Source organism: Dipodomys spectabilis, unplaced genomic scaffold (genome assembly GCF_019054845.1).
Source record: "Dipodomys spectabilis isolate Male_0828 unplaced genomic scaffold, ASM1905484v1 ptg000263l, whole genome shotgun sequence".
In the NCBI taxonomy this organism is placed as follows: Eukaryota; Metazoa; Chordata; class Mammalia; order Rodentia; family Heteromyidae; genus Dipodomys; species Dipodomys spectabilis.
This window is the reverse complement of record NW_024870940.1, coordinates 1,971,988-1,997,520: the sequence shown is the minus strand read 5'-3', so window position 1 is coordinate 1,997,520 and position 25,533 is coordinate 1,971,988. Positions and strand designations below refer to the sequence as shown.

Here is a 25,533-nt window from a genome sequence, read left to right as displayed (position 1 = left end):
GTCATATGAAAGAGAACCTGTGCATCCCATCTAGAAGCACTAGCAGGTGTCAGGGTCTGAGCTCAGAACCGAAGTCATACTAGCAAGGGAAGGTAGCCAGACCTCGAAGGTGCAGAACAAGTCAGAGACAAGAAAAAGAAGTGGTAAAGGGTACTGGACTTGTCACCTGTGCTGTTGCTTAGTCTACAGTGCCTGAGTTAGACAACTAGCTTCCCTAGCATTCACTGTCTAGCTACACTTGCACAGAAAACTCACTTATGGAAGTAGCGTAATGCAGATGCCTTGAGATGAGGGTGGGAAGAGTCCTGTCCCCAATTTACCAATGCTAAAAGCGCGATAGCAGTGACCAAAATGCAGTGTCAGCACAGTTAGAGGAAGCACAGAGGGCATCCTGCCCTGCCCTGCCCCGGTCCCACCTTAGACCTTCACAGCCTTCATTAAGGGATGAGCTGGTCCTTTTCTGGTCATTGTTATCCCTGGGGTCCGAATTTTGGTTCCCAGCCCAGCATACCTAAGAGCCTGGAACCCTGGATGCAAGTCCTGGATCCTGGGACCCTCAGTGAGGCACCAGCCACCCCTGCGTCCGATGGGAGGCCGCGGACACAGAAGGTCCACTCTTCTCCCGGGGGTCTTGCTGTACTGTTCTTGTCGATGGTCACACTGCTCTCTGGGTTCATTGCTGTGTTTTAGAAAAGGTGATGAATAATCCTGCAGGAAAATGGTCTACTTCGTTGCAAACTATATACATTATTGTGTGTTTGGTTTTCCTTATTCCAGGAGACAGATATAACCAAACTGGAGCATCCAATTTCCTGCAAATGACACCATTTCTTTTTAAAATGTCTAAAATATAGTCTGCTGCACATATACACTACATTTTCCTCACCTAGTCATTGGCTGTGGAGCACACAGGCTGGTCCATAGCTTCACTATTGTGAGTGACGCCTCTCTGGAAGTGAGTGTTGACCTTGGCCAGACATCACAGAACTGCCAGTCCACTTACAAACCGAGGAAGGGAGAACACAGGGGAGCGGCTAAGTGTATTGGATTTGGCACCAGTGCTGTTGAATTACTGAGTTATTGCAGCTTGAGGTAGTCAGGGGATTAAATCACATCGTCCACATCAACCTGGCTTAGGCCTGAGCCAGGTGTCATTACCCATCTTCACTGCGGCTTATCATGAGTGTCTTTGTGAGCACCAGATTGTGACATAAAACACCACACTATGGACAAACAAGAAAAATCTCCACAGACATCCCACAAATCCCATGTAGCGAGGAAACGCTTTCTAACTCCTACCACACAATTTTTTGTTCTAAGGCATCTGTATTGTGGTCTGGATCTGTTTTATGGCAAAGAGGGTGGATGAAAGAGTATAAGCTCAGAGCTTAGATTCCGAAGTTTGAGATCTGCTTCCCAATCCAGTTTTTGTGAACGATGTCTAATGCCTTTGTAAAGTGTCCAGCTTTACAAAGAAGAAGGTTGTGTGAACTGCACTCCAGCCCGAGAGGCAGCCCCCACTCCCCCTCGCCATTCCCTAGTCTAACAACCTTCTCTTACAAGAAGCATTATGCAACCACTACACGGTGGGTTTTTTCCGTCTTCCTTCTTTCTTTCTACCATCATAAATACTTAGAATTTGCTTTGGCGCCCTCCAAACCCTGTTTGTCAAGGAAACTTTCTTCATCCCCTTGTACTGCCGTTTGAATTGCATAGAGTGCTGTGGAAAACTGCACGGACTGTGATCTTCTTTTTTCTGTACTGAACATACTGATGCTCTAAACAGCTTGAGGTTCTTCAATAGAAAGTTCTCTATGCTTTTAACAATAGTGAGCTAAAAATTCTTGGGTAAAATATTTAAATCCTATTGACTTCAAAAACTTGACATGAAATAAGATACTAAAATATTTTCCCACTTATTATGGAATGAAAACAGCTTTGTGTGACTTCGTAGGCACCTTAATTGGAAAAATATTGTAAGCAGGTAGCATTTTCAACACACATAAGAATATTCAGTGTTTTTGTAATTATAGTGTAATTTTCGTAATGGATCATGAATTGAATTTGTTTGACAATAACCTCTGGAAGGAGCTGGTCTCAACCACTTTTTGTGGTTTTCAGAAGGAACTTTAGAGAGGCTAATTGCCTTACTCAAAGTCACTAAAGCTTGAGCAACTGTGCTGTGGTCAAATTGTTTATGCTTAACCACAGCCTTATATTCTTTCTTACTTGTTCTAAAAAGTAGGATCCTAACTTCTACCCTTGTCAGGATTATTTATATACAAGTCCAGAACCTGATACTTGCAGATGGTGAAAAAGAGACATTAGTCCGCTGCTCACAAATGTATTGATTTCCTGGACTCTCTTTGATATTAGGACTTTGCAAACTTCCTCCTTTGGGACTTGATGGGATGCTACTGGTACCTGACTGTTGAGTACGCATTACGTAAATGTGCGGTGAAGAACTTACCAGTCATCATTCATTTGTACAATGATTGCTGAAAAACCAGACTTCATTGTTCCTAGGAAATGGTGGCTGGAGGTTCTCTTGACTTGTCCATACACTGGCCCATGGTGCAAAACAGGAGCGGGAAGGGTTGGCCGGTGCATGGCTCCAGGTTTCAGGGCTTCAGAAGAAACCAGTTCTGAAAGCTATGACCTAAGTCAGCACACCTTATAGCAGAGTCTATGTCTGAGAAGAGAAATCGGCCTCCTGAGCACACAAAGGAGGCCGGTGCAGCCAGAGACGTAGTGGGTGCCTGGAGCTGTACTTCTGCACCCCCATTACAAGGCCTGCCCAGTTACTTCTTCTTGAAGGGAGATTAAGGCACAGAGGTTAGAAGAGAAGAGCCCTCCATTACAAAGAGCTACTTTGTTCTCTAAGTCAAGTTGGTATCTCTCAGCTGAGCAGCTCCTTCCACAGCCCTGTGTCTTATCTATGTGCTGGTGTCTGTATGCACCAAGCCTCTATCAGCATGATAAGGATCCTGAGAAACTTCCCTGGGAGAGGGGAGCCCCATCTGAAGGGCTGGCCTTGGGTGAGGAAACCATTCCCACTTGTCTTCCTGCCTAGAGTCACTAGCACTCCAAGACCGAGCTTCTTCAATTTAAGTGGGGAGGAATCAGAGCAGAATCAGAGCTTGTTAAAGAGATTTAAAAAGTATATCAAGTATTTTTCACAGAAAAGAAAAGCATGGCTTTTGACAGTGTTGAATTTTGTTGTTGTCCTTTTAGGGGGGACCAAAGGGAGCACAGAAATGGAGGGAGAATAAACAATGCAGCCGCAGTATTCAGTAGACACTATGCAAAGAATGAACTTTGCAACCTGTGGGGTGGGGAGAGGAGAGGGAAGGAAGGAGTGACATTATCTGAGAAGAATTGTGCTCATTACCTGACTCATGGAATTATAACCCCTCTGTACAACTCCTTAATAATGACGATAAGATTATGTATTTTTAAAAGACAGAACTGATGAACTTGAAAAAGAATTGTATATTACTAAGTGATAATTTTCTGAATTTGTTTGTGGGTGTTATAAGTCAATGAAGTGGGCCCAAAGACAAGCAATAAAAATAAGCATTGGAAGAAATCCAGGTAAAAGTGCTACTGAGAGATGCAAACATTTGCCTTTAATGCATGAGGGAAATGCAAACCACCATTATATTCAGGTACCGAATGATTACTATTAGATTGGGGAAAATGAAAAACGTTTCATAACACTCACATCAACCTGATCTCAGCCATATAAATCAGGAAAACTGCCACCCAAAGGAATCAGGCAGTCGTGATTCATTATTTTACCCAGACACAACTAATCGAGATGTGAGCAGGTTGGGCTGTGGCCACCGGATGACCAAAGCCTGGCCTCAAGGCCCAAAGAACCACATGCTTACCGTGTATTCACGCACACTAAGCAACCGTTTCTTCCAGGGTAAAGGCAACTCTGGTGGTTCCAAAGACTTTTACAATCCAGAGAAAACCAAGGAGGAAACACATAAAATGTACAATGAACAATACAATTGTAAGGCGCAACTTTTTCCATTGTGACCCTTCTTAGGGTTATGTTTTGTTGGTCAGACCACTGTCATCATCCCTTCTGCCAGAAGCTCTCGGAAGGACAGCATTTTGTGTGTCCAGAGGGCTGCACGGAAGCCAGGAGGAAGAAATGACAGTGGGAATCTGGGAATACTGAGGCCTTGTGGGAGACGTTGGAAAGGCATAGGAGCAGTTAACTGTAGGTGCTTCTGTAAGAACTACTGATATCCAATCTGTTAAGAGAAGGAAAGTAGTCATAATTAAACATAAGACATGTTCATTAGCATAGCAATTATACAGGAATGTATTTAAAAGTGTCAATAATGAGTACAAAGATTTACTACATATATATCTTTATATAGGCTCATAAATGATATCATAGATGCATTACTAGTTAGTACAAATGTTTGGAAAAATATATTCTAACAACTTAGACTATCAGTATGTAAGTAGTTATGAAACAAAAGGTACACACCTTGGACTATCATAGGCTGATTGAAAACATGTGAGAGCTCTGTATATTCTGATCAGCCATGTTGAATATACGGCACTAGATGAAAACAGCCTTGTTCAAGCATGATGCATGAGACACTGAGTGTGTGGGGCTTCCGATGGTAGAGGAGATGGTCTCTACATTTCAAATTTTTCCTTGAGCATGAATAAAAATCCTGAAGGCTTTAAAAAGTCAATAGCTGAATTAATAATATTTTGTCAGTTTTGGGTTAACATACCCTTGCTGTATGAGAGGGTTTGATGGTGATATTTCTGTACATACAAGATTCCATTCCTCTACTCTCTCCTCACTCCTTTTATAAACAACATGTCCTGGTTTTATTATGCTGTAGACACATGCATGCTCTCACACACACACACAGAACATATAATTTATAAATATATATGTATGTGATACCATTTGATCCTCTTCATCCCTCAGTTTCTCCTCTCAGGACCAAACATGCAGGCTCCATGTTCAGCCAAACAGAGGTCTTTGTTCCCTGAGCTTAGTGAATAAAACATTGTTTCTTTTCCTTCTGATAGATGAAAAAGAGAGAAAGTGTGATGACTTTATCCTCAGCGATATCAGCTTGATCAGAGGACCGCCACTGGACACACAGACCAGTCCTGGGAGGCAGCACTGCACATGGAGGAGCATCAAGGGGGCCTTGAGCGCTGCGCCCCATCGCTCCCCGTCACGTGCAGGGAGCGGCTCTGGGCCGACCTAAATACAGCGATGCTGTCCTCCCCTCAGCTCCCGCTCTGCACCTCCAGGTCACTGCCAGCCATGAGGACGCTCGCTCTCCTCGCTGCCCTTCTCCTGCTGACTCTGCAGGCTCAGGCCCAGACTCTCCCTGAAAATGTGGAGGAAGACGCATTGCAGGAGCAGCCTGGGGAAGGGGACACCATTTCCGTGTCCTTCACTGGAACCGAGGGCTCTGCTCTCCAGAAGGCAGGTGAGAGAGGGCAGATAGTGTGGTGGGGCCTGGGGAGGAAGGAGGGAGCCAGCTCTGGAGTCAGGCTCAGGAGCCTGGTCCAGATGGACTAGGCCCACCCAGGTGACCTTGCTGCTCCTCTCTGTCTTTGCTGTGCTCATTTGTAGAAGTGGCAGCAAGAGTCACCAGCCTGAGACCCTTTGGGCTCCAAAATGTGTCTTTGGAAGTCACTAGAGTAGATAGAACATAGTAGCTCATTATAGAGCGAAATGGATTGATATAGCTATAGGGAGACCATCCTGCCTTGCCTGAGAGAAAAGCTTCCCGACCCTGGGCTGGTACAGTGGAGTTCTCCGTGCCTGTGGGGGGGTAGGCCATGGGGTCAGGGGAAAGTGGGGGTCTAGGGAGCTAGCCCTGAGCTTTGCTGAGCATGTTGGCTCACATTGCTGGCTGTGAGGTAGTCCACACTGCAACCCACATTGAGCCTTCTGAGTCTTCTCATGCTGCCCTTCTCCACCATCCTGAGCCTCCTGTGTCTTCCCATGCTGCCCTTCTCCACCATCCTGAGCCTCCTGTGTCTTCCCATGCTGCCCTTCTCCACGTGCCCCAAGCCTCCTGTGTCTTCCCATGCTGCCCTTCTCCACCGATCCTGAGCCTCCTGTGTCTTCCCATGCTGCCCTTCTCCACCCATCCTGACCCTCCTGTGTCTTCCCGTGCTGCCCTTCTCCACCCATCCTGAGCCTCCTGTGTCTTCCCATGCTGCCCTTCTCCACGTGCCCCAAGCCTCCTGTGTCTTCCCATGCTGCCCTTCTCCACCCATCCTGAGCCTCCTGTGTCTTCCCATGCTGCCCTTCTCCACGTGCCCCAAGCCTCCTGTGTCTCTGTATCCACAGGCCTTAAGAAGGTGTTCAACTGCCGGTGCCGACAGCGTGTCTGCGGTGCTCGAGGGCAGGTGTTCGGGATCTGCAGGCAGGGCAATAGGAACTATGTGTTCTGCTGCCGCTGAGCACCCAGCCAGAGACCAAGCACCCCACTTCGTCTGAGACCCCCCAGGAACCGCCCCCATCCTGTCTGTTTATTTATTTATAGCAAATAAATTCCTTGAAGCAATGGATCTGTGTTTGCACATGTTTAAAATTTGCTATGAGGCTCCATCAGGACTCTTTGGGATAGAAATACCATAATCTTAAATGAGAGTCCTTTCTTTTTTTAAAAAAAATTATCTTTAAGTAATTGCACCAAGCAGTTGCCATTGAACAATGCAGTTTATGAATATATCTTGATTGAAGTCACCTCTTTCAGCATTTTCATCCATCCTTTCCCTATCCCTTCCCTCACACTTCTTAGTTTTGTGGGCTACACATGGAATTCTTGACTGCATTCTCCCCCTCTTCTCCTCTTCTTTCAGCCAAATCCTGGCTCCAGTAAAAAGAAAGCTGATCACTCTACCTACCTCTTACTTCTGTCTCCATTTAGCCTGAGCTTCCTCTCAAAGACTATGTCAGTTACAGAACAGAGCACTGAAAAAAAGAGCATGTGCCAGTTGTTTCCCCGATCCGTGGGATGTGTGCCAGAGGCCCCAGCATTGCCATTCCCCCACAGTCCTTCCTGCCATCCTTTGTTCAGCCAGCCTGTGTCCACACACCGTGCTGTGTCCTTGACCCTCCTGCAGCTCAGAGGGTGCAATCGTCCGTTCTGACTCATAGAATGTCCCTCCTGGGAAGGCTTCCTCCACAGAGACAGCCAATTTCCACTGCCCACCCTGTTTCCATTCTCTTCATCACAGAAGACACAACCGCTCAATGGGGCTTTAATTTGCAAATTACCTGTCTGCTAAGTTTTGAGGTCTTCTGGGCCAACACATTTTGGATACATGTGATCAAAAGTCTGTTTTCACACGACCTAATCCAGTACTTAAAAACCGATAGCCCCTGGACTGTGCGGGCTTGAGATGTCCTCATGAATTAGAAACACATTTGCATTATTATGAATTTGTAGTTTTTCTAGTCCTTACCTTCATTTGTTGGAGTGGGTGGTCCATTCATTTCATTGATATGTGGGAGGTCTTTGACAGTTTGTTTTCAGCCTAGAAATACTTGCATTGTTCTAACTTTTTTTTCATGATCCCTGGATTCTCCTTGAACTGGGTTCTCCTTGAAAAACAAAAATCACGGTAGTGACTTCCTACCGTGTCTGAGCTGGGTCCGGGTTGGCTTTCTCACCCACTACCATGCTGTCTGAGGGAACTCTGCTCTCAGCAGGAAAGCCCTGGGATCTGCATCATTCTGACACAGGAATGGGACGCACAGGCTGGCCGGCGAATAGACACGAAGTGAGGCCATGCAGGGAGCTGACCTTGGTGGAAATGAAGGAGCTATCTGTTGTTTATTTCTGCTTCTCTTGTGTCCAACTGTGTTAACCTCTTTCTTAACGGATAAGCAAATGCACAGCTCTTTCTGTGGGAGCCTGGACATGCTCCTCCCCTCCTCTCTCCTCTGAGTTTGTTCCACTTGGGAACATGACAGGCCTCAAGTCTCTTCCCTCTTCACAGACATTTAAGCCCTGATGCCCCACAGGGGTGCTGAACCCCAAGACAGCCACATCCTTGAAGACCTTGAAGACCTGCTACCTCTTAAAACTCCCTGCATCCTGGTACCTTTAGTGAGTACTTTAGATCCTTCCTAGAAATGTGCTGTGCTATAGGCTGGCATGGGGGCAGTCAATATTTCCTACCAATGAGATCTCTCCACTCTGTTTTCATAGGACATTGGGATTAAAGTGGTGACCTGTGGTAATGAATTTTACTTTAACTATTTTTAGAGTGTGTGAAACAGTCAGGTCCCAGGACTCTCTAAGGCATCCACTAAGAGGCTGTGAAATGCATGTGAACTTAACATTCGGCAAATGTCTGTTCACCTGTGCCAGCTGTCAGAGCCTGCACTCCGATCATGAATAATTCCAATAAAAGACAGAAGTTAGTACTCTAAACTACAGAACAAGTAAAAGAGAATGTAAGGCAGTGGTTAAACAAAGGATTTGGCCACCAGTTGTTGCTTAACTTTGAGTAAGACAATTAACCTCTTCAAAGTTCCTTTCCAAAACCCACAACAAAAGTTGGTTAATGAAAACAGTTCCTTTGTAGGGTTGTTGTGAAATTTATTACATTGAATAAAAAGATCTTAGTGATCAACATATGTCAAATAATTTCTAGCTAGTAGACTTTATACATATATATATTCTGAGACTACTCCCTGGATAATGGTAATTTGCTAACAGGACTTGTAGTAATCACCTAAGTCTGCTTTTTATTCCACAATAAATGAAATAAAGCATTAACATTTGTACTTTACCTAAGAAGATGTTGAAGTCAATTTGTTTTCAATGTTGCATCTATAGCTAGTGACTCGATTTTGTCAGAGCTATAGAGACCCCATTGTCTCTAGTTCCCAGAACCTCAAACAATTTTTAGCCTTGGTAAATTCAATATTGAAGAAAGATCACAATAGGCGCAGTTTTCTAATTTAGTGCACAAGAAAGCCCATGGCAGTTCAGAAGTATAAGGGATGATTCTTCTTTGAAGAATGAGTAGGATGTGGAATGTGAAGCTTTAAAGCAAATTCCAAGTGCTGATTATGGTGGAGGAAAGGCAGGTGGGGAAAACCAACCACAGCCCATGTATGACTAACGCTGTCGTGGAAGGACCTCACAGTGGAGAGGGAGAAAGATGCAGATGGCCGGTGCACATGCGAAGGTCGAGAAGTGCCATTTTATGTAAAATGGAGATCTCTGATGTTTGTCCAAGGAGAAATGAAGAAAACCAAACTCAGGGTTTTCATGAGCTAAGAGTATGGCCCTTTTCACACAATGTGGGGCGCCTATGTCTGGGGGTGGATTCGAATCCTGTCCCAGGAGCCACTGGAAGGACAGGGAGGGCAGGCTCAGGAAAGTGTGGCAGACACCCATGCCATGAGGTCAGCACAGGGAAGAGGGTGGACGCCAGACCTGCAAGACTCCGGAAAAGGTCCTTCATATGTGTAGGTAGATGCTAGCCTGGGGCCCACAGTGAGAGACAGTGCGTGAACACAGTCAGTCTCCAGTTCTAAACTTTGCAAGGAGTCGCTGCAGACTGCAAGGGAACTGAGAAAAATTAAGTGAACGAATTCTGTAAGTATAAATTAAGTATAATTATTTCTGACATTTTAAGGAAAGCAAAATAGGAGAAAGCAGTAGTACGTTTCAGCATTTCTAGATTCAAAATGGATTATCTCTGACTTTGATTAATTAAACAGAAATCTTGACCTGAACAAATTACCCTGCATTTGGACCCTGGAAGGGAGAAGACTGAGGTCTGGTCACAGATGCTCTAGGTTTTGGATACTGTCATTAAAATTGTCTCCATTTCCTCACCAGACACAAACTCCTTTCTGATCACTCAGAACATTTGAACAGAAACTACAACCTGTACTTAATGCATCAGTTGAAATTCTTAATCAAGTTCTGGAAGAAAAATCAAAGGCTTTTATGGAAAATATCACTTATGTGGTCAAACTACTGAAACGTCTATTTTAAAATTCTAATTATCTTTCTTGGTTTCTGGGTATGAACAACAAATTGACATGAGAGGAAGAAGAGAAATGGTGAAGAAGAAAATGAAGAAGTAAGGCCATTTTTTTCACTGCGCTGAGAGAGCGTTCTGCAAAAGTAAGGGATATCGACCCAGACTCACATGGTAATGCTACTTTCACTCTTCTCATTTGGTCACAGTATCTCAGCTGTAAAGTGAACTTGGCGATTTCTGGTGATTCAAGTAATTATTAGTCAGTGTTGTTAGGTGAGGGGGAAAGATGTAAATGATTTACAGATTTATGATTGTATGACTGAAATAACCACAAGAAATGAGTTCAGTTTATGGGACAGTGATATAATCTGTATAAAAGGTAGTGGCTTTCTCTGTGTTAAAAGCCACTCATGATATAATGTAATGAAAGAATCAACTTAAAAAGAGAAACTGTAAGATGTCATAACTATAAATGACTAGCAACCAAAATTCTGGATCTATAAAGAAGCTTACTCAAGACTACCCAAATGATAGATTAAAATAAGACAACCACATGAGAGTTAAAATCTGGTTCTTAAGAAGACCCCGTAGTTCACATGCTGCTCCTTTCTTACAAAACTTATGATTACAAGTTAGTCTCTCTCGGTTACCAAAGCCGTCACACTGCTTTCAACTTGATGGATTATTTGGAAGTTATTTTGGAGAATGAATCACTGCGAATGGCCAGGAAGCCTGCTGGGCACTTGGGTTAAGACCACATAGTCCTGGTGCAGGAAGAGATAAGCTGGAGGGCAGGGCCGTGGGACCCGTTCCGCGCCCTGGTCACCCACAGCTCTCAAAACTTGAGGTTGCAGTAAGTGCTCTGAGACATTGTACGCGCTGGGGAGTAGGCTGCCCTCCCTGTTCTCTGTAGAGCGTCCTGGTAAACTCCCGCGCTTTCGGGGAGCCCTCCAGAACCCTCTTTGTTTCTCAAAGTACACAGACTCCATTTTCTAAGACAGCGGGGACATGAGACTATATATCTGCTGTCTATATGCAGTGCCATACAGGGTGACATTTCTTTTTCAAATTTGTCATTATTATTATATAGGGGAGGTACGGAAGGGCTAGAGTCATATGTCAGGTGGTGAGTACATTTCTTTGTGGACAATGTTACTCCGTCCCTCACTCTTTCCCAGTTTTCCCCTCCCATTCCTCCAAAAGATGTATAGTGCATTTTCTACATAATGGCAGTGAGTACCAGTGCTGCATTTGTTCGCCTCGCCTTACCCTCCCAAAAACATCTAAACAAACCAACAGAACAAAAAAGAAAAGAAAAACAGCAAAAAAAAACCAACTCTTTTTCATTTCCTGGAGTTCATTTCAATAAGTAGGTTTGTGTGATCGGATGCACATACACAGGCCTTAGGCCTTTCTATTCCTCTCCTAAAAGCCTCCTTCATTGGTCTCACTGTGTGTGTCTCTAGTCTGGTATAATTTATTATGTCCCAGTATTTTATATCTAGCTTCCACAAATGAGAGAAAATATGTGCTGTTTGTCTCTCTGAGCTTGGATTACCTCACTTAACTGATTTATTCTAGGTCCATCCATTTCCCTGCAAACGACATACTATCATTCTTTGCAGCGGCTGTGTGAAGTTCGTCGTGTATCGGAAGAGTGATGGTATGTCTGTGGTTGGGAAGCTCATGTCTCTGTATGAGGTCAGGAACACTGTTGCTTCCAAGACTAGAGAATCAAGTCTGTCATGGCTTTTCAGGGCAGCCTCCATCCAGGCGGAAAGAACTCAGAGCCAATAATATAGACAGAGCTGGGGAAGCATAGAAATAGCACACATGTATTTAAGGAAAATCCTATGATCCCCTTGAATGAATAAACCTTAAGTATGTGGAGAGTTTGTAAAAATCAGCACGATGCGAGAGTGACGGAGAGGTAACACGCCAAGATGCTTCGTGCTCACAAATTGTCGTTACATTGAAACCCTTTCATTACTGGAAGGTAATTTTCAAAATTGGCAAGAAATGATAAGCAAATCATCAGAAAAATGGAATTCAAGGGACAAAAATAACCAATGAAGAATAAACATTGCTCAATCTCAGGAGTAAATTTCAAAATGTGAATTCAGATATGCAGAAGTAAAAAGATTAAAATAATGAGTACAGGTTAAAGTACTTCCCGATGACCATAAGATTCTTTCCTACGTATAGTGAAAAGTAAGTTGCGTGACAGGTTCTAAAATAGGCAATTAGTAAAGTGTACTAAAATCTAAATTATACTTATATTGACATTCCATTTCCAGAATTTTAGTTGAAGTAATAGTCACCTAAATTTCTAAAGTTGTAGCAAGCAGATTTAAACAAATGTTAAAGGCTTTCAAGATAACATTTAAATATAAAAATACAATGTACCTAGTTTTGAAGGGGGATTACATATTTTAAAATTTAAAACAAATATTTATATGATTTTATCAACAAAGGAAACATACTGAAGTATTCTGAGTTATAAGTCATGGTTCAGATTGAAGAGAAAAAGCTATGAGGCCTTTTTGCCTTTCACTTTAAAATAATTCTTGTTATTTGGAGTTTTGTTATGTGCATTCTTGAATTAGAAAAACACTACATGTAAGTATAAGAAAATGGCAAAATTTGCACAAAAACTTGGTGATTCCCTCCCCCAAACAGTAATGAAATTACTTCTGTTGAGTAAACTTTTTATGTCATCTTATAATAAAAACTGAAAAAATCCTTTGTTTCTATTTATAAAAAACTCTTTTCTATATGTACCCTTGATAACAGATTTTGAAGAAATCATGTAAAATGATAAAGCATCTGAATGGTACAGTAGTATAAAAGAAATTCAGTTTAAAAGAACATTTGTTTTAACGTTAAATGTTTATTTGAAATCAAATGATTTTGTACATAAAGGTCAATAATATAAAAAAATGGCAGAACTGGAATCCTAGCAATAACTGTGTATTTCTCTACCACTATTTCTTATCCAGTGTGAACTCCCTTTCTCTTTAGCTTTATGCTGTTTAGAAGAGTTAGGCCTAACCACCCGCCATTTTGTATCTTCCCTTCAAGGTATCCTGCAACCTCCAACCAACTTGCCCAGAAATCTTTTCTGATCAGAGGGCTACCTTGGTCTCTGTGTGACAGTTGACTCTGCCCTGCGCTTGCCCTCCGATTCTCAGGCCCCTGGCCCACCTTAGCAGCAGCTGCATGCTAAGTGGAGAGAAGGACGGGGCACAGTGGGTGGGACCAGGGACCAGGAGCAGTGGACCCGCCACCCTGGGCAAATCCGGCTGAAGGAGGAGCAGGGCCTCCCCCTGCGGAAGCGGAATTCTGCACCCGCGCTTGCACCCCTGCATTCCTCTGGAGAAGAGCCAGCCTCTAATTTTGTCCACTTGGCTCTCACCTCAGGTCTCAGGTCCCGGCTGCCGTGATGAGACTCCACATGGTCCTCATCGTGCTCCTCTTTGCCGTCTTCCAGGTACTGGCGGTAGACGCCCAGCACCGTGACCTTCCTCCTCTGTTCTCTCCTGAAGTCAGCAGTCAGGGGAAAGGAGGGTGTGAAGGGATTGCCCCGGAATGCCACTGCACCTCCAAGTCACCTTTGGCTGAAAAGTTCAGTGGGAGGCCTGGGATTCCATTCCCAGCACGGCAAAAGAAAACGTCATGAAAAGCATAGCAAATTCTGTTCCCGTCTGGTGGGCATGTCTTTGCGATATTCCCAGGCTCGTGAGGAGAGCCTTCAAATCCTCAGAGTGGATGACGTGGGTAATCAAGTCTAGTGATGGCTTGGCTGGGACAGACGGCGATGGGCGTGAGTGGGCGCCTCGCGCCAGGCTGTCTGTAACACACTCTGGTTTCCTCAGGTGCCGTTCAGTTTTAAAAGGCCCTGCTACCTTCGAGGTGGGATCTGCCTGAAACAAGGGACCCCAAGCTGTGAGCCCTTCCAAGGCCCCTGCCGGGCGTTCACGGTGTGCTGTAGGATCAGAAGCTGACCCGGGCCTCCGGTCAGGCATGTGGCCAGAGGAGGGAAGCTTCGAGCCCCCATGACTGTCACGGCAGCTTTCAGAATGATTAAAGTCCTAACGTGTCCACCCGGAGCTAATGCTTTAGTGTAATACTTGTCCACATTTCGCCTCAGAGCCAATTGCTTACAATAATTTACTGCAGGCCCAGGAGGAGGAGTTTACAAAAAGCCCTAGATTCTGGAACCTTCTGTGACATAGTGACATGCTGAGCATGCAAAAAGCTGTGCAAGTACCCCCTCTACCCAGCAAAGATGACACAGAGGTTCTCCCACTGGGAGGGAGATAGAAACATGTAAATCCCAAGAAGCCCAACGGACCATGCTCTAGCCTCCAGGGTAACAAAAAGAAAGTAGCGGGCAGCGGCCTGTCCTGGAGCTTGCGTTTGCTCATCACTGCAGTGCTGCTGAGCCACCTGTATCTTTAATATACCACACTGGAACCCTGAACTGGATGCCAGACTTCTTGTACTAGGAGAGGAGCAAAGGCAGGCCCGGAGCAGTGTGGGAGCCTGCCTCTCAGTACAGGATCGCTGATCGCTCCAGTTCCATCCCAAGAAACAGGCACTCCCCTTCCTACCGTGGGTAGAGGCCCAGGTTAGCTCCGTAGGAAGCTGTGTCCCCAGCAGGGATTGCAAACGCAGCGCAGAACCCCGTATCCTGTGCACTTTAACCTCAGAGCCCCGCCTCCCTGCTCTTGTCTGTCCTGTTGTCCCAGCTGTTGGCTCCTTCATTCCTGTTCTCCAGATGGAACAGGAACGGATCTCATGGACGTTCTGGGAGACACAGGGCTAGAAGGGGAAGCCGTCAGAGGAACGCCATCTCCTCCAGCGGAGTGCAGAGCTTGGGCAGCTGCTTTCGGCTCAGGGCTGTTCTTTGTGCTCAGGGCTGAGGGTCTCCTCAGACACGCTCTGCATCCCTGTCACTACGTGGAGACGTGGCACATAAAGAGGCGCAGGGAAGGGAATCCTTCTTCGGAATTAGATTCAGATAGTAACAAAGAAAAGTGCATTTAAAATAGGTCCACAGGGATTACTCGTCCACTCACCCCCTAATCTCCAGCTGAGAAGGGCTGCTGGGATGGGGATGAAAGAATGAAAGGTAGGATGGCGTCCAGAGGTAAACGGCACTTAGCTCCAAGAGTCCGGATGGAAGCGAGTGTGAGGGACGGGATGGGCAGCACGGAGGTTTGGGGTCTACCTCATTGTGGCCACTCCGCCTTCCTTTCACAGGGAATCTCCCAACCATACCATGAAGTTAAATACGCCAGAGTCTTGTAAGTGCAGCCTTCGTTGCTCTTTAGGAGGCACAGAGAGCTCTCCTGAGTCCCCAGCCCCTCTGCCCCCACCTCTGCCCCCCCCACCCCCCATAGCACAGGATGCAGCCTTGTGTTGGGGTGGGGGGGATGGAGTAACACTAGGATGGCGCCACCTACTGGTTGTTGTGTGACTCACGTTTATGTGATGATAAGGAAAAAGAAAATCTCCAAGATCTATAGATAGACTCCTGGTCTATGTGTGTGAGGGCTGGGACAAAGTTATAAGCTAAAAATTCATTGTTCATCTGAAAGGTGGTTTGACTGGGCATTTGCATTTTATTTGACGACCTGACCTAAGTCCCTATGTCATGGACAAAGATGAAATCCAAAGAGGTGAAGGAATTGCTAAAGAAGGGGGAACTATTGAAGGGAGGGGAACAAAACAGAAATGTGCTTGCTACTATGAAATTGCAACGCAAAAGAACAAACAACCCCTAAGAAATTACCACGCTTTTAAATCTTGTGTTGAGGCCTGACGGAAAGAATAGAAAGGAGAGACTGAGGCATTAGAAGCTAGAAAGGAGAGACTGAGGCATTAGAAGCTAGAAAGGAGAGACTGAGGCATTAGAAGCTTCAGCACGAGAGACATGGGATGGTTGTCCCCTGCCTGTATGCAGAGGTCGAGTCCTAGACTTGGAGGATGTTTTGAGTCATGATGCTGAGGATGTTTGGAGAAGAAAAGCAGTCACTGAGGCTTGAAGATCTCAAGTTCAACCTGCCCCACTCCACTCTGCTATTCCTTAGAGATAGGTTTAGTCCTTGACATAAACACGTTCTAGACCAGTGCTGTCTTTCTGGGATCCATGGTGATCTCTAGTGCAGCAGACAGAGTGGATTAGGACAAAGACAAAATCAAGATGGCAGGCTCTTCTGCTTTGCGAACTCATGGCAACAAGAAGAGTTTATAGATACACTTTGAAAAGACTGAACCTGGGCTCTCTCCAGGGTGAGAACATCAGCTTAGCCTTTGGGATTAGTGAACTTCTATGTGAAGTTCCTGTCCCCTGCACAGAGCTGCAGTTTGCTGTGGGTAGGACATTAATGACAGTGTAGATTGCCTTTGCAGTCTCTCATTTCTCATGGCTAAGTGCTACCCACCAGTACTATGGGTAGTTTTCTTCTGAGGAATATTTGCATTATTTCTATCACATGGTGCCGCCATTAAAACACAAGGGTCTCAGTTCATTCACGTCCTCACCAACTTTGTTAATTTTTCTGTTTAAAAAAATTAGTTGGGCGGGAAGGTGGCTCAGTGGTAGAGCACTTGCCTTGCATTCATGAGGCCCTGGGTTCAATTCTTCAACACCACATAAACAGAAAAAGCTGGAAGTGGCGCTGTGGCTCAAGTGGTAGAATGCTACCTTTGAGCTGAAGAGCTGAGGGACAGCGCCCAGGACCAGAGTTCAAGCCCCATGACTGACAAAAATAAATTATCTGAGTGAGGTTGAAGTGGTAGCTCATTATGGTACCTAAGTTCACATACACACACACACACACACACACACACACACACACACACACTCAAATACATAAACCTACGTGACACATTCCCTGTCCTGTAGGCGGAGTTGTAGTTCAGTGGAGGTGACTTAGCCGTGGGGCTGTCATCTTTATGGAACCCCTGTGTCTTGTGGTCTTGTGGTTTTATGTCCCTGGACAAACTTCCTCACCTCAGCTCCACTGTTACTTTCATAAGTCAAGGGTGGAATAACGGTTTTTGCTGGTTGCAGAAGAGCCTGATCTTTGTTACAAAATTATATCAGATAGAGCTTAATAAATCCCAAAGCTCTGGGTCAATATTAAGAATTATTTCATATCTGTGTTGTTTTGAAACAGTGTCTCACTTGGTTGCTCGGCCTCTTGTGCTGGGATCATAGGCATATACTTTCATGTTGGTATTCTGCTCTTGTCTGTGAAAAGGTGTTTGGGCCTTTTGTTTTGTTTTTCTCTCCAGTACATGAGTTCCTTTTCTGAACATCAGATTCTATGTTTCTGCCCTTGTTATTCCAGTGACCTGAAAACAGGTGCTGCTTCCGCAGGTCATCAGGGGGGACTGTGTGGCCCAGTGTTAGTCCCCACAAGCAAGGACTGAACTCTAAATGTGGTGCTTTAGGAAAACTTCCCTTTCTCCAGGAATTTTGAGTTTCTCAACTATGAAATGGCCAAAGCTTTAGAATTCTGAGTTCTCTATCCACTATCCAAAATTTTCTTATTGCACCAAAGCATATTTTTCTGGTAGACATGAGTAGGAAGAAGACTAAATGGCTTGAGGCTAGTCTGAGCAAGTGGTGGAAGACCTGAGTAAAATGATAAATAGAGCAGACAGGGCTGAGACCGCTCTCAGGTGGAAGATCTCTGGCTCTAAGAGTGTGGTCCTGAGTACAAACCCAGTGCCAAAAATGGTGGATAAAAATAAGCACAGGTCTGGAGATGTAGTTTCATGGGGTAGAGTGCTTGACTGTTGCATGTGATACCCTGGGTTCAGTTCTCCATCCTAGAAGTTAAGGGGTAGATGTATAAATTAAATATTCTCTCAGGGGAAAAAGAAGAAAACTACATGCTTAACAAGTTTGTATGACTTGAATAGTGTTTATAAGCTTGATCATTGCTGAGGGCCTGTTGTCAGCATTAAATACCAGGCAGACACCAATGTCTTCATAAGCCGCTCAAGGGTTGGCTCCACTGGCAAAGTGCTAGTCAGTGAGCAAAAGAAGCAGTTACCACTTTCGAGTCCCAGTCTCAGACCCAAAGAAGCAGTTACCAAGTTCAAGTCCTAAAAGAAGCAGTTAGTGAGTTTGAGTCCCAGTGTCAGACCTAAAAACAAAAAAGGTGGGGGAGAAAGAAAGAAAGGAAAGAAAGAAGCCTGCTTAAAACCAACTTCTAAAATACTTTTAATTACCAAATCCTATTAAGTTCAGTTAGATAATAGAGCATTTACTACACCATCTTACTACGCCCTCTGCTGATAAGGTGCTAGCCTTAAACTCTCCTCACCCAGCCACTTGTAGTTGACCATTTGATTCTGCTCCTGTTTTCTTTCACAGAGTCACTGCTCATGCAAAGGAACAAGAAGCAAGACCTGCCCAAATTCAGGATGGGCCCAAGTTGCTTGACATACAGATCCAGTACAAGTCTCCCAAAGAACAGATCCAGCCAATCTCCATCTGTACTTTATTCTACACCTTGCTATGCAGCTCTCTGGGGCAGGGGCCATCCATGGCTTGTGGAAGCTGCCAGAGACATCATGGATGGTGTCTTTGTAGTTGGCCAAAATGGTCTGTGTGTGTGTGTGTGTGGGTGTGTGTGTGTGTGTTACTGAAGGCGGGACCTCATGCATGCTAGGCACATGGTTCCACTTGAGACACGCTCCCAGCCTTTACCTTTCTAGTTTGTTTATCTTACTATCATTGCCTGGATTGGCCCCAAACCCCAGTTCCTCCTGCCTCTGCCTCCCAACTAGTTGTTACTACAGGTATGTGCCACCATGCTCAAGTGGAAAGAGATTTTTGGAAAGAACAAAATAGTCTCCCCCCAAACCTTGGCCTAACCTAAGTTGGTTTTAGTCCTCTCTGAGCTGGGCTGTGCTTCCCACATCAGGATGGACAGGGACACAGAAAAGTGAGAATTTTTCCACTCAATATCGTTCACACACACACACACACACACACACACACACAGAGCTGTTATCCCAAACCGACAGGTTTGTAGTCACAGAGACTCGGAAAACCTCTCTGGCTCAGTGCTCTGTGATCAAGCTCTCCCCGGAAGACCAGATGTGATCCACACGGGGACTGGTGGTTTTATTAAGCTCAGGTGGGCGCTGCCCACCTCTACACTCTGCAGCAGTGCTTGTAGCGGTTCTTGCACTCGGCAGGCAGGATGGAGCAGCCGTGGGTTCGTTGGTATTTGCAGGCTCCGCCCATTTTCACACATTCCATGAATCTCTTCCTCTTTCTATGCCCTGTCAGGAAATGGTGCATGTGTGAGGAGACAAAGAACTAGCATCTCAATAAAGCAATGCTCCTTGAACTTTGTGTGAGTGGCATGGAAGGTCAAGGTCTGTAGGTTAGGGATTGATCGCCGATTGAACCTCTGTAGTCGCGTAAGGCATAGGTGAACTGTGATGGCAGACACCAAATGGCGCTTGGGATCTTTCCTTTTCTGATGAAGACACATGGGGTCAGAGAAAGCACCAGGCTTGACTATGACTAGGGGGATGCTTCACCTCCCCAAACACTTTCCCTCTTCTCGACAGGGCAACTCTCAGGCACTTAGCACCAAGTGAACAAATACCGAAGTGGCAGAGGCAGGCTGACTATGGAGTAGGGAGTCGCGTTAGTTCTGCGCAGTGTACTGCTTCAGAAACTGTGGTGCTGTCGGTTAGTGCCAACGCCACGGCACTAAGCTCGCCCCACAGCGCACGGGAAGAAAGTGACCGGAGACCACGAAGGCTGACTGTAGCCATCTACAGAGCGGTGGGCAGGGGAGAGAACAGGGCTCAGCCCCGGGGAGCGAGTCCGTCTAGCAGACCCTGTGAAACGGCACTGTGCTGCAAGGGTCGGAAAGCTGACATGATTAGGGATTAGGGGACTTGGGCTGTGACCTCTGCTCCACCAAAGTATAGTCGTGGGCAAGCAGGTCTATCCACCAGAAGTGATGGATGGGTACATGAGCACATCGACATCAGTCCCACATCTGCAGAGAGCTGCGAGTATTCACCAGCTAGCTATCGTCTATCGAGTGGTCAATCATCTGTCTGTATAGCTATTGCTATTTCTCTGTTCAACAAATAGCTGTGACTTTGTTTTCTTGACACAAAGTAGGATTGTCTTCATTAGTTTCCTTCACTAGGTACAGCCATTAGATTCTGAATTCACGTAGTCCGGACAGAAGAGGGGCATCATGCACAGCTGGTGCCCGCGTTGCTGATGGGAGAGTCCCTAGCACTCTTGCCTGGCAGCGATCAGCAGTGCCCGGGCTGGTGGCAGACACAATTGGGTCTGATCAGTGACAAGGAGCAGTGTCCCGATGCTAGGGATTTACACCGTGGGCAAGAGCTAAGACCTGGTGTCTTCTAACATGCTAAGTTGGGAATGGTCCTTTCCCTTTCTCATAATTACCAGGGAAAATTTGAGAACAAAGTCCAAATTTCAAACAAATGAAGAATGATCTTTCAGAAGATTTTATGGAGATATAGATATATATAGTAAATTTCTTTTATGGAATTGTCAAGTCTATAATAAGAAGCATTTTCTTTGGAATTAAATCACACTGTGCTGTGTCTGAGCTTCACCACAATAGTCTGTACCGCTTCAAACTCCTTGCATAACATCTAAGACCCTCCTGTAGATTAGAGGGATGCTGGTGGCTGTGTCATTGTTGCTGGCATTTTTATTCACAAATGGTTTGTCAGCTGAGAAACCCACTGTAATGTTATCTATTGAGGAACCTAAGCAACTCCATTTTACTGAAGACCCTCAGTTCTGCAACTTAACTCATGACCCACTTTAACCCCAATGCCAGGAATTCATGACAGAAAGCCACGCACAAACAATTCTTAGAGCCATAGATGGCGTTTGCTTAAGGCAGGATGTCGAGATATCTGAAATTCCAGAACAGTCCCTCCTAGGGTCTGGTATCATCATCTAAACCAGAAACACTGCAGTTTAGCACGTATCCTCTTGAGACTCCCCTGGGGGACAAGCCAACCAGTTTAAAGTACGTCGGCCCCCTTGATTTAACCAACAACCTGTGTCTGGTCCTTTCCTGCTTTGTAATGTGCCAATCATACTATAGAGTTGTTTTATGATTTTCCCGTGGTGTGTAGTGATTCGTTGCAAGATGCTATAATGTATGCACAGCCCCTAAAAAGTGTATAAAACGTGCTGTAACCCGGGGCTCGGGGCCTCTCAGCGTCGTGGGCTGCTGCCGTGTACTCGTGGAGACCAAGCTCGCGCTTGCAATAAAGCCTCCTTTGCTTTCACATTGGTGGCGTCTCTGGTGGTCTTTTGGGCAAGGATTTCCGAATTCGGCTTTACGCTACCACAGTCATATATGTGTCTTATCACAGCAACTAGTTCAAGGCAGTCCTGGGGAAATACTTTTAATCTCTTTAACCTCTACGTATTTGTAAAGTGGAGCGTGTTTGCCTGCTGGGGTCCTTCAGCTGGGGCGTATTCTGTTATTACGTGCTATAGTGCACGCCCAGACCCCAAGCCTGGCCTCCTGCAGGCGCCACGATCAATCAGCACACCTCCCATCCCACCGTGGGTTCAAAGCTTACCTGATGCTGTCTGGCTTAGACAAACGAGGAAGAGGAGCAGGAGGAACAGCAGCCTCATGGTGGAGGTGTCTTCCAGCCGTAGAAGGGTGGTCACTGTCTGAGGGCAGCTCTTTCTCTAGGGCTCATCTGTGGCAGCAGGAACTCTGGCAAAGTATGGAAAATTCAGCTAGAGAAGAAAAGCTATATGGTCAGCACAGGCATTCAAATTAAGGCCTGGGTATAATTTGAGAACGTGTCATGTGTAGACACATTAGAGGTCCAGGTTTATGACTGACCTCCGCCACCCTCCCTCCCCAAAGGAGGGAGAGTTTTAGAGCAATTGGAAATTTCTAATAGATTTGCATATTTACTTATGACTGAGAGTATTTTTTTAAAGAAGCCATTGCATAACGATGACTGGGAAGGAAATCTTTCATGTAGTTGTCCACCCTTACTGCATGCCCTACACCTGGGAGCAATGTGCACAGGAATACAAAAACCCCTTTTCACAAGCCAGAAAAGGATGAAGGACTTCTTATCCAATCCCGCTATTTTTTGTTCCTGTGCATTAGCATGGAACACACATGCTAGGCAAGCTCAAACCACATAGGTCCCTGAGTGGACCTTAACTGCAGAGACACAAGAGATCAGAAACTGGCTTAATGCAGTGTTGTATCAGTGCATTGGTGGGCTGGGAGGTGGGAGGAAGGAGTTACATAGCACAGAAAACAAGTAAAACACAGACATTCCTCTCTATCCTTTTGATCCTTGTCTTCCATTTTACTACTCTATTTTAAAGAAATTTTAATTCAGAAAGGAAAGGGAAAGAGGAAAGAAGGGAGGTAAGGAAGGAGAGAGGCAGGGAAGGAAGGAGAGAGGCAGGGAGGGAAGGAAGGATGAAGATAGCTCAGGAACCCAGGCCTCACTGTTCTCTATCAATGTCACCCTACCTTCATTATCTACACTACAGTTGAGGAGTGAAAGGTAGATGTTGTTTGAGATGCAGAAATCAATACAACTATCCAAAGTTTGTAGGGGGCTATGGTTTAGGTGGAAGACACAAATGGAACGTAGCCCAGTAATTCAAAGACCTTCATGTGAAGTCAGATACACCTGGTTGCAAGTCTTGGTTTTGCCTCTCCTTAGTTGGGTGACCTTGTGCAAATAACTTGAACTTCAAAAGCTCAGGCTCTGCTCTGGTGATGACGATTACACAGCCACTTTCCTACTTCTGCTCTCAGAAAAAGGTGCTTTTCCATATCAGTGGCTGACTAAAGAAAGCCTCTTCAAGGAAAGAAGGATGGCCAATAGACACATGAAGAAATGCTCAGCCTCCCTAGCCATAAAAGAAATGCAAATCAAAACAACATTGAGATACCACCTCACCCCAGTTAGAATGGTTATAATCAAGAACTCTAATAACAACAGATGCTGGAGGGGATGCGGACAGAAGGCAACCTTACTGCATTGGTGGTGGGAGTGTAAACTTGTTCAACCACTTTGGAAAGCAGTATGGAGGTTCTTCAAAAACTCCACATAAAGCTCCCCTATGACCCAGCAATCCCACTTTTGGGCATTTACCCAAATGTTTACAAGCAAGACCACACTAAAGCTACCAGCATGACTATGTTTATTGCAGCATTATTTACTATAGCTAAGATATGGAACCAACCCAGATGCCCCTCAGTAGATGAATGGATCAAGAAAATGTAGTATATATACACAATGGAATTCTATACCTCCATCAGAAAGAATGGCATTGCCCCATTTGTTAGGAAATGGAAAGGCTTGGAAAAAATTATATTAAGTGAAGTAAGCCAGGCCCAAAGAAACATAGGTCCCATGTTTTCCCTTATTTGCAATATCTAGTATATGTCTGAGTCAAGCAGAAAAGGTCAGATAAGGTGATGTTAGGGAAATGAACCCTAAGATATGTATTCAAATGTTTTTTTTTCTTTCATGCGATTGTTTCTAACACATTTATAAGATTATTTCTTGTTGCTTTGTATGTCCCTCCCCCACAGTATAACTCCTGCTTTCACTGTATTTGATATTGGTATAATTTGTGGAGGGGAAGGGGGAAAACAGATCATTTAAATAGGGATACAGGTGGACCCATTGTAACAATGAGATGTACAAGCCGTTATGTCGAAAACGAACTTTACAGCTTTGGTGCGGGGGAAACAAAGGAGGAGGCTGCAATGCTTGATAAGAAATGTACTCATTATCTTGCCGATGTAATTGTAACCCCTCTGTACAGTATGTTCTCACTAAAAAAGAGAATAAATAAATAAATAATCTATGTTTGAGGTACATGGAAGGATGTATAAAAGTTAGTTACAAATACTATCCCATTTTCTATAAGTAGCTTGAATATCTAGGTATCTGATGAGACCCACGACCAATTCACTACAGATGCTGATAGATGGCCATATGTAGAATGAGTCGTATTCAAGCACATCTTATCATAAAATTTATCTACGATAATAGATATCAGAACAGCAGTTGATTCAGAAGTCAGTGAAGAAAGGTTGACTGGAAGGGGCCAAAAGAAACATTCTGAGATAATAGTGTAGCATTTTAAATTCTATTGAGGTATTGATGAACTGTTCATGCTTGTAAAAAAAAATCAACCTTTTTGCCCTTAAGACCGATATGTAATTATATATCAATTTAATATATTTTAAGCTAAAATTTAAAAACAATATATTTTAAATTATATTTTTGATAAGCTTAAAAAAAAAAGAAAGCCTCTTCAGGGCAAGGCCTTATCTAAATCATCACTGAATGGTTTCACTAAGTGGTGAGAAGGGCTTTTTAGGCAATCAGTTCTGGAACTCAAGTAAGATGGAAACATCCTTCTTCACTGCCTGGAACAGCTGTAATTGAGAGGTAGGCAAAGGCGAAGTGAGCCTTTGTAAGCCCATCACATTGAAAGTTAGTGGTGAAACTTCTGAAAAATTTTGTCATCAAGAAAAAATGGTCTTAGAAAAGAACCAGATTTGTAGACACATATCTCATTCTCCTCTAACTATTACGATAGCTTAATAGGTTTTATCATGTAACAAAATAATGTTGGTTCTTTTTTTTAATCATTCAGTAGAGATAATTTCTGTGTCTTTTTCTTTGTCAGTTATGGGACTTGAACTCAGGGCCTAAGCACTATCCCTGAGCTCTTTTGCTCAAGGCTAGTTGTTCGATCACTTTGAGCCACAGTACCACTTTAGGTTTTCTGGTAGTTAGTTGGAGATAATCTCAGCCTTTCCTGCCCATGCTGGCTTTGAACAAAGATTCTTAGATCTCAGCTTCCTGAGTAGCTAAGCTTACAGGCACAAGTCACAACACTTCCCTTGATATTATTTCTTAAATACCTAGAAGGTACTGGAATTTTCAAAGTGCATATTAATTTATGCAATTTACATGGAAATGGGTACTTTCTAAAGAAAGCCTAGAAAGGCAAGTCATACAGCTAATGCTTGAGCATGAATGTAAATATTATCTATTGTCAAAGTGTCTTTTTTTGTTACTGTTTCTCTTGTTGAAAAACAATCGTATTTGAAGAATGAAAGAACATAGCTATAGGGCAAAAGACTAGAATGTGCATGAGTGCACACACAAATCTGAGAAACAGAATGAAACATTTAGAGAATGAGTAGGGATGTGTACTAAAGTTTGTCTACTTTTCCCTTTTCTACCAAAAAGGGAAAGAATGAGCAGAGGAACTATGAGCCGGGCTCCTTAAGCAAGTCACTGAGTGATTTATCATCCAAAGACAAATTCATTCTACAACACAAGGGCGTGTGTTGGTCCTTACAACAAAGCAAGAGACACACACGCACTGAGACTCTTCTAGGAAACAAGAGTACATTGCTATGTTTCCCCTGAGGACTTCCCTCC

At 44.5% G+C, this 25,533-nt stretch overlaps 2 protein-coding genes across 2 annotated transcripts; one reads left to right on the top strand and one right to left on the bottom strand.

The window, feature by feature from the left end:
• The first annotated feature begins 5,317 nt into the window (after positions 1–5,317).
• LOC122125283 (alpha-defensin 15-like) lies at positions 5,318–6,471 on the top strand. Its single transcript, XM_042699881.1, has 2 exons — positions 5,318–5,486; positions 6,359–6,471. Exons 1-2 carry the CDS (start codon positions 5,318–5,320, stop codon positions 6,469–6,471), a joined length of 282 nt encoding a protein of 93 aa, XP_042555815.1.
• A 12,733-nt stretch (positions 6,472–19,204) lies between these two features.
• On the bottom strand, positions 19,205–21,715 carry LOC122125245 (beta-defensin 33-like). The gene is made up of 2 exons (XM_042699820.1): positions 21,658–21,715; positions 19,205–19,335 (listed from the first exon to the last, which is right to left on the bottom strand). Exons 1-2 carry the CDS (start codon positions 21,713–21,715, stop codon positions 19,205–19,207), a joined length of 189 nt encoding a protein of 62 aa, XP_042555754.1.
• Positions 21,716–25,533: the final 3,818 nt, after the last annotated feature.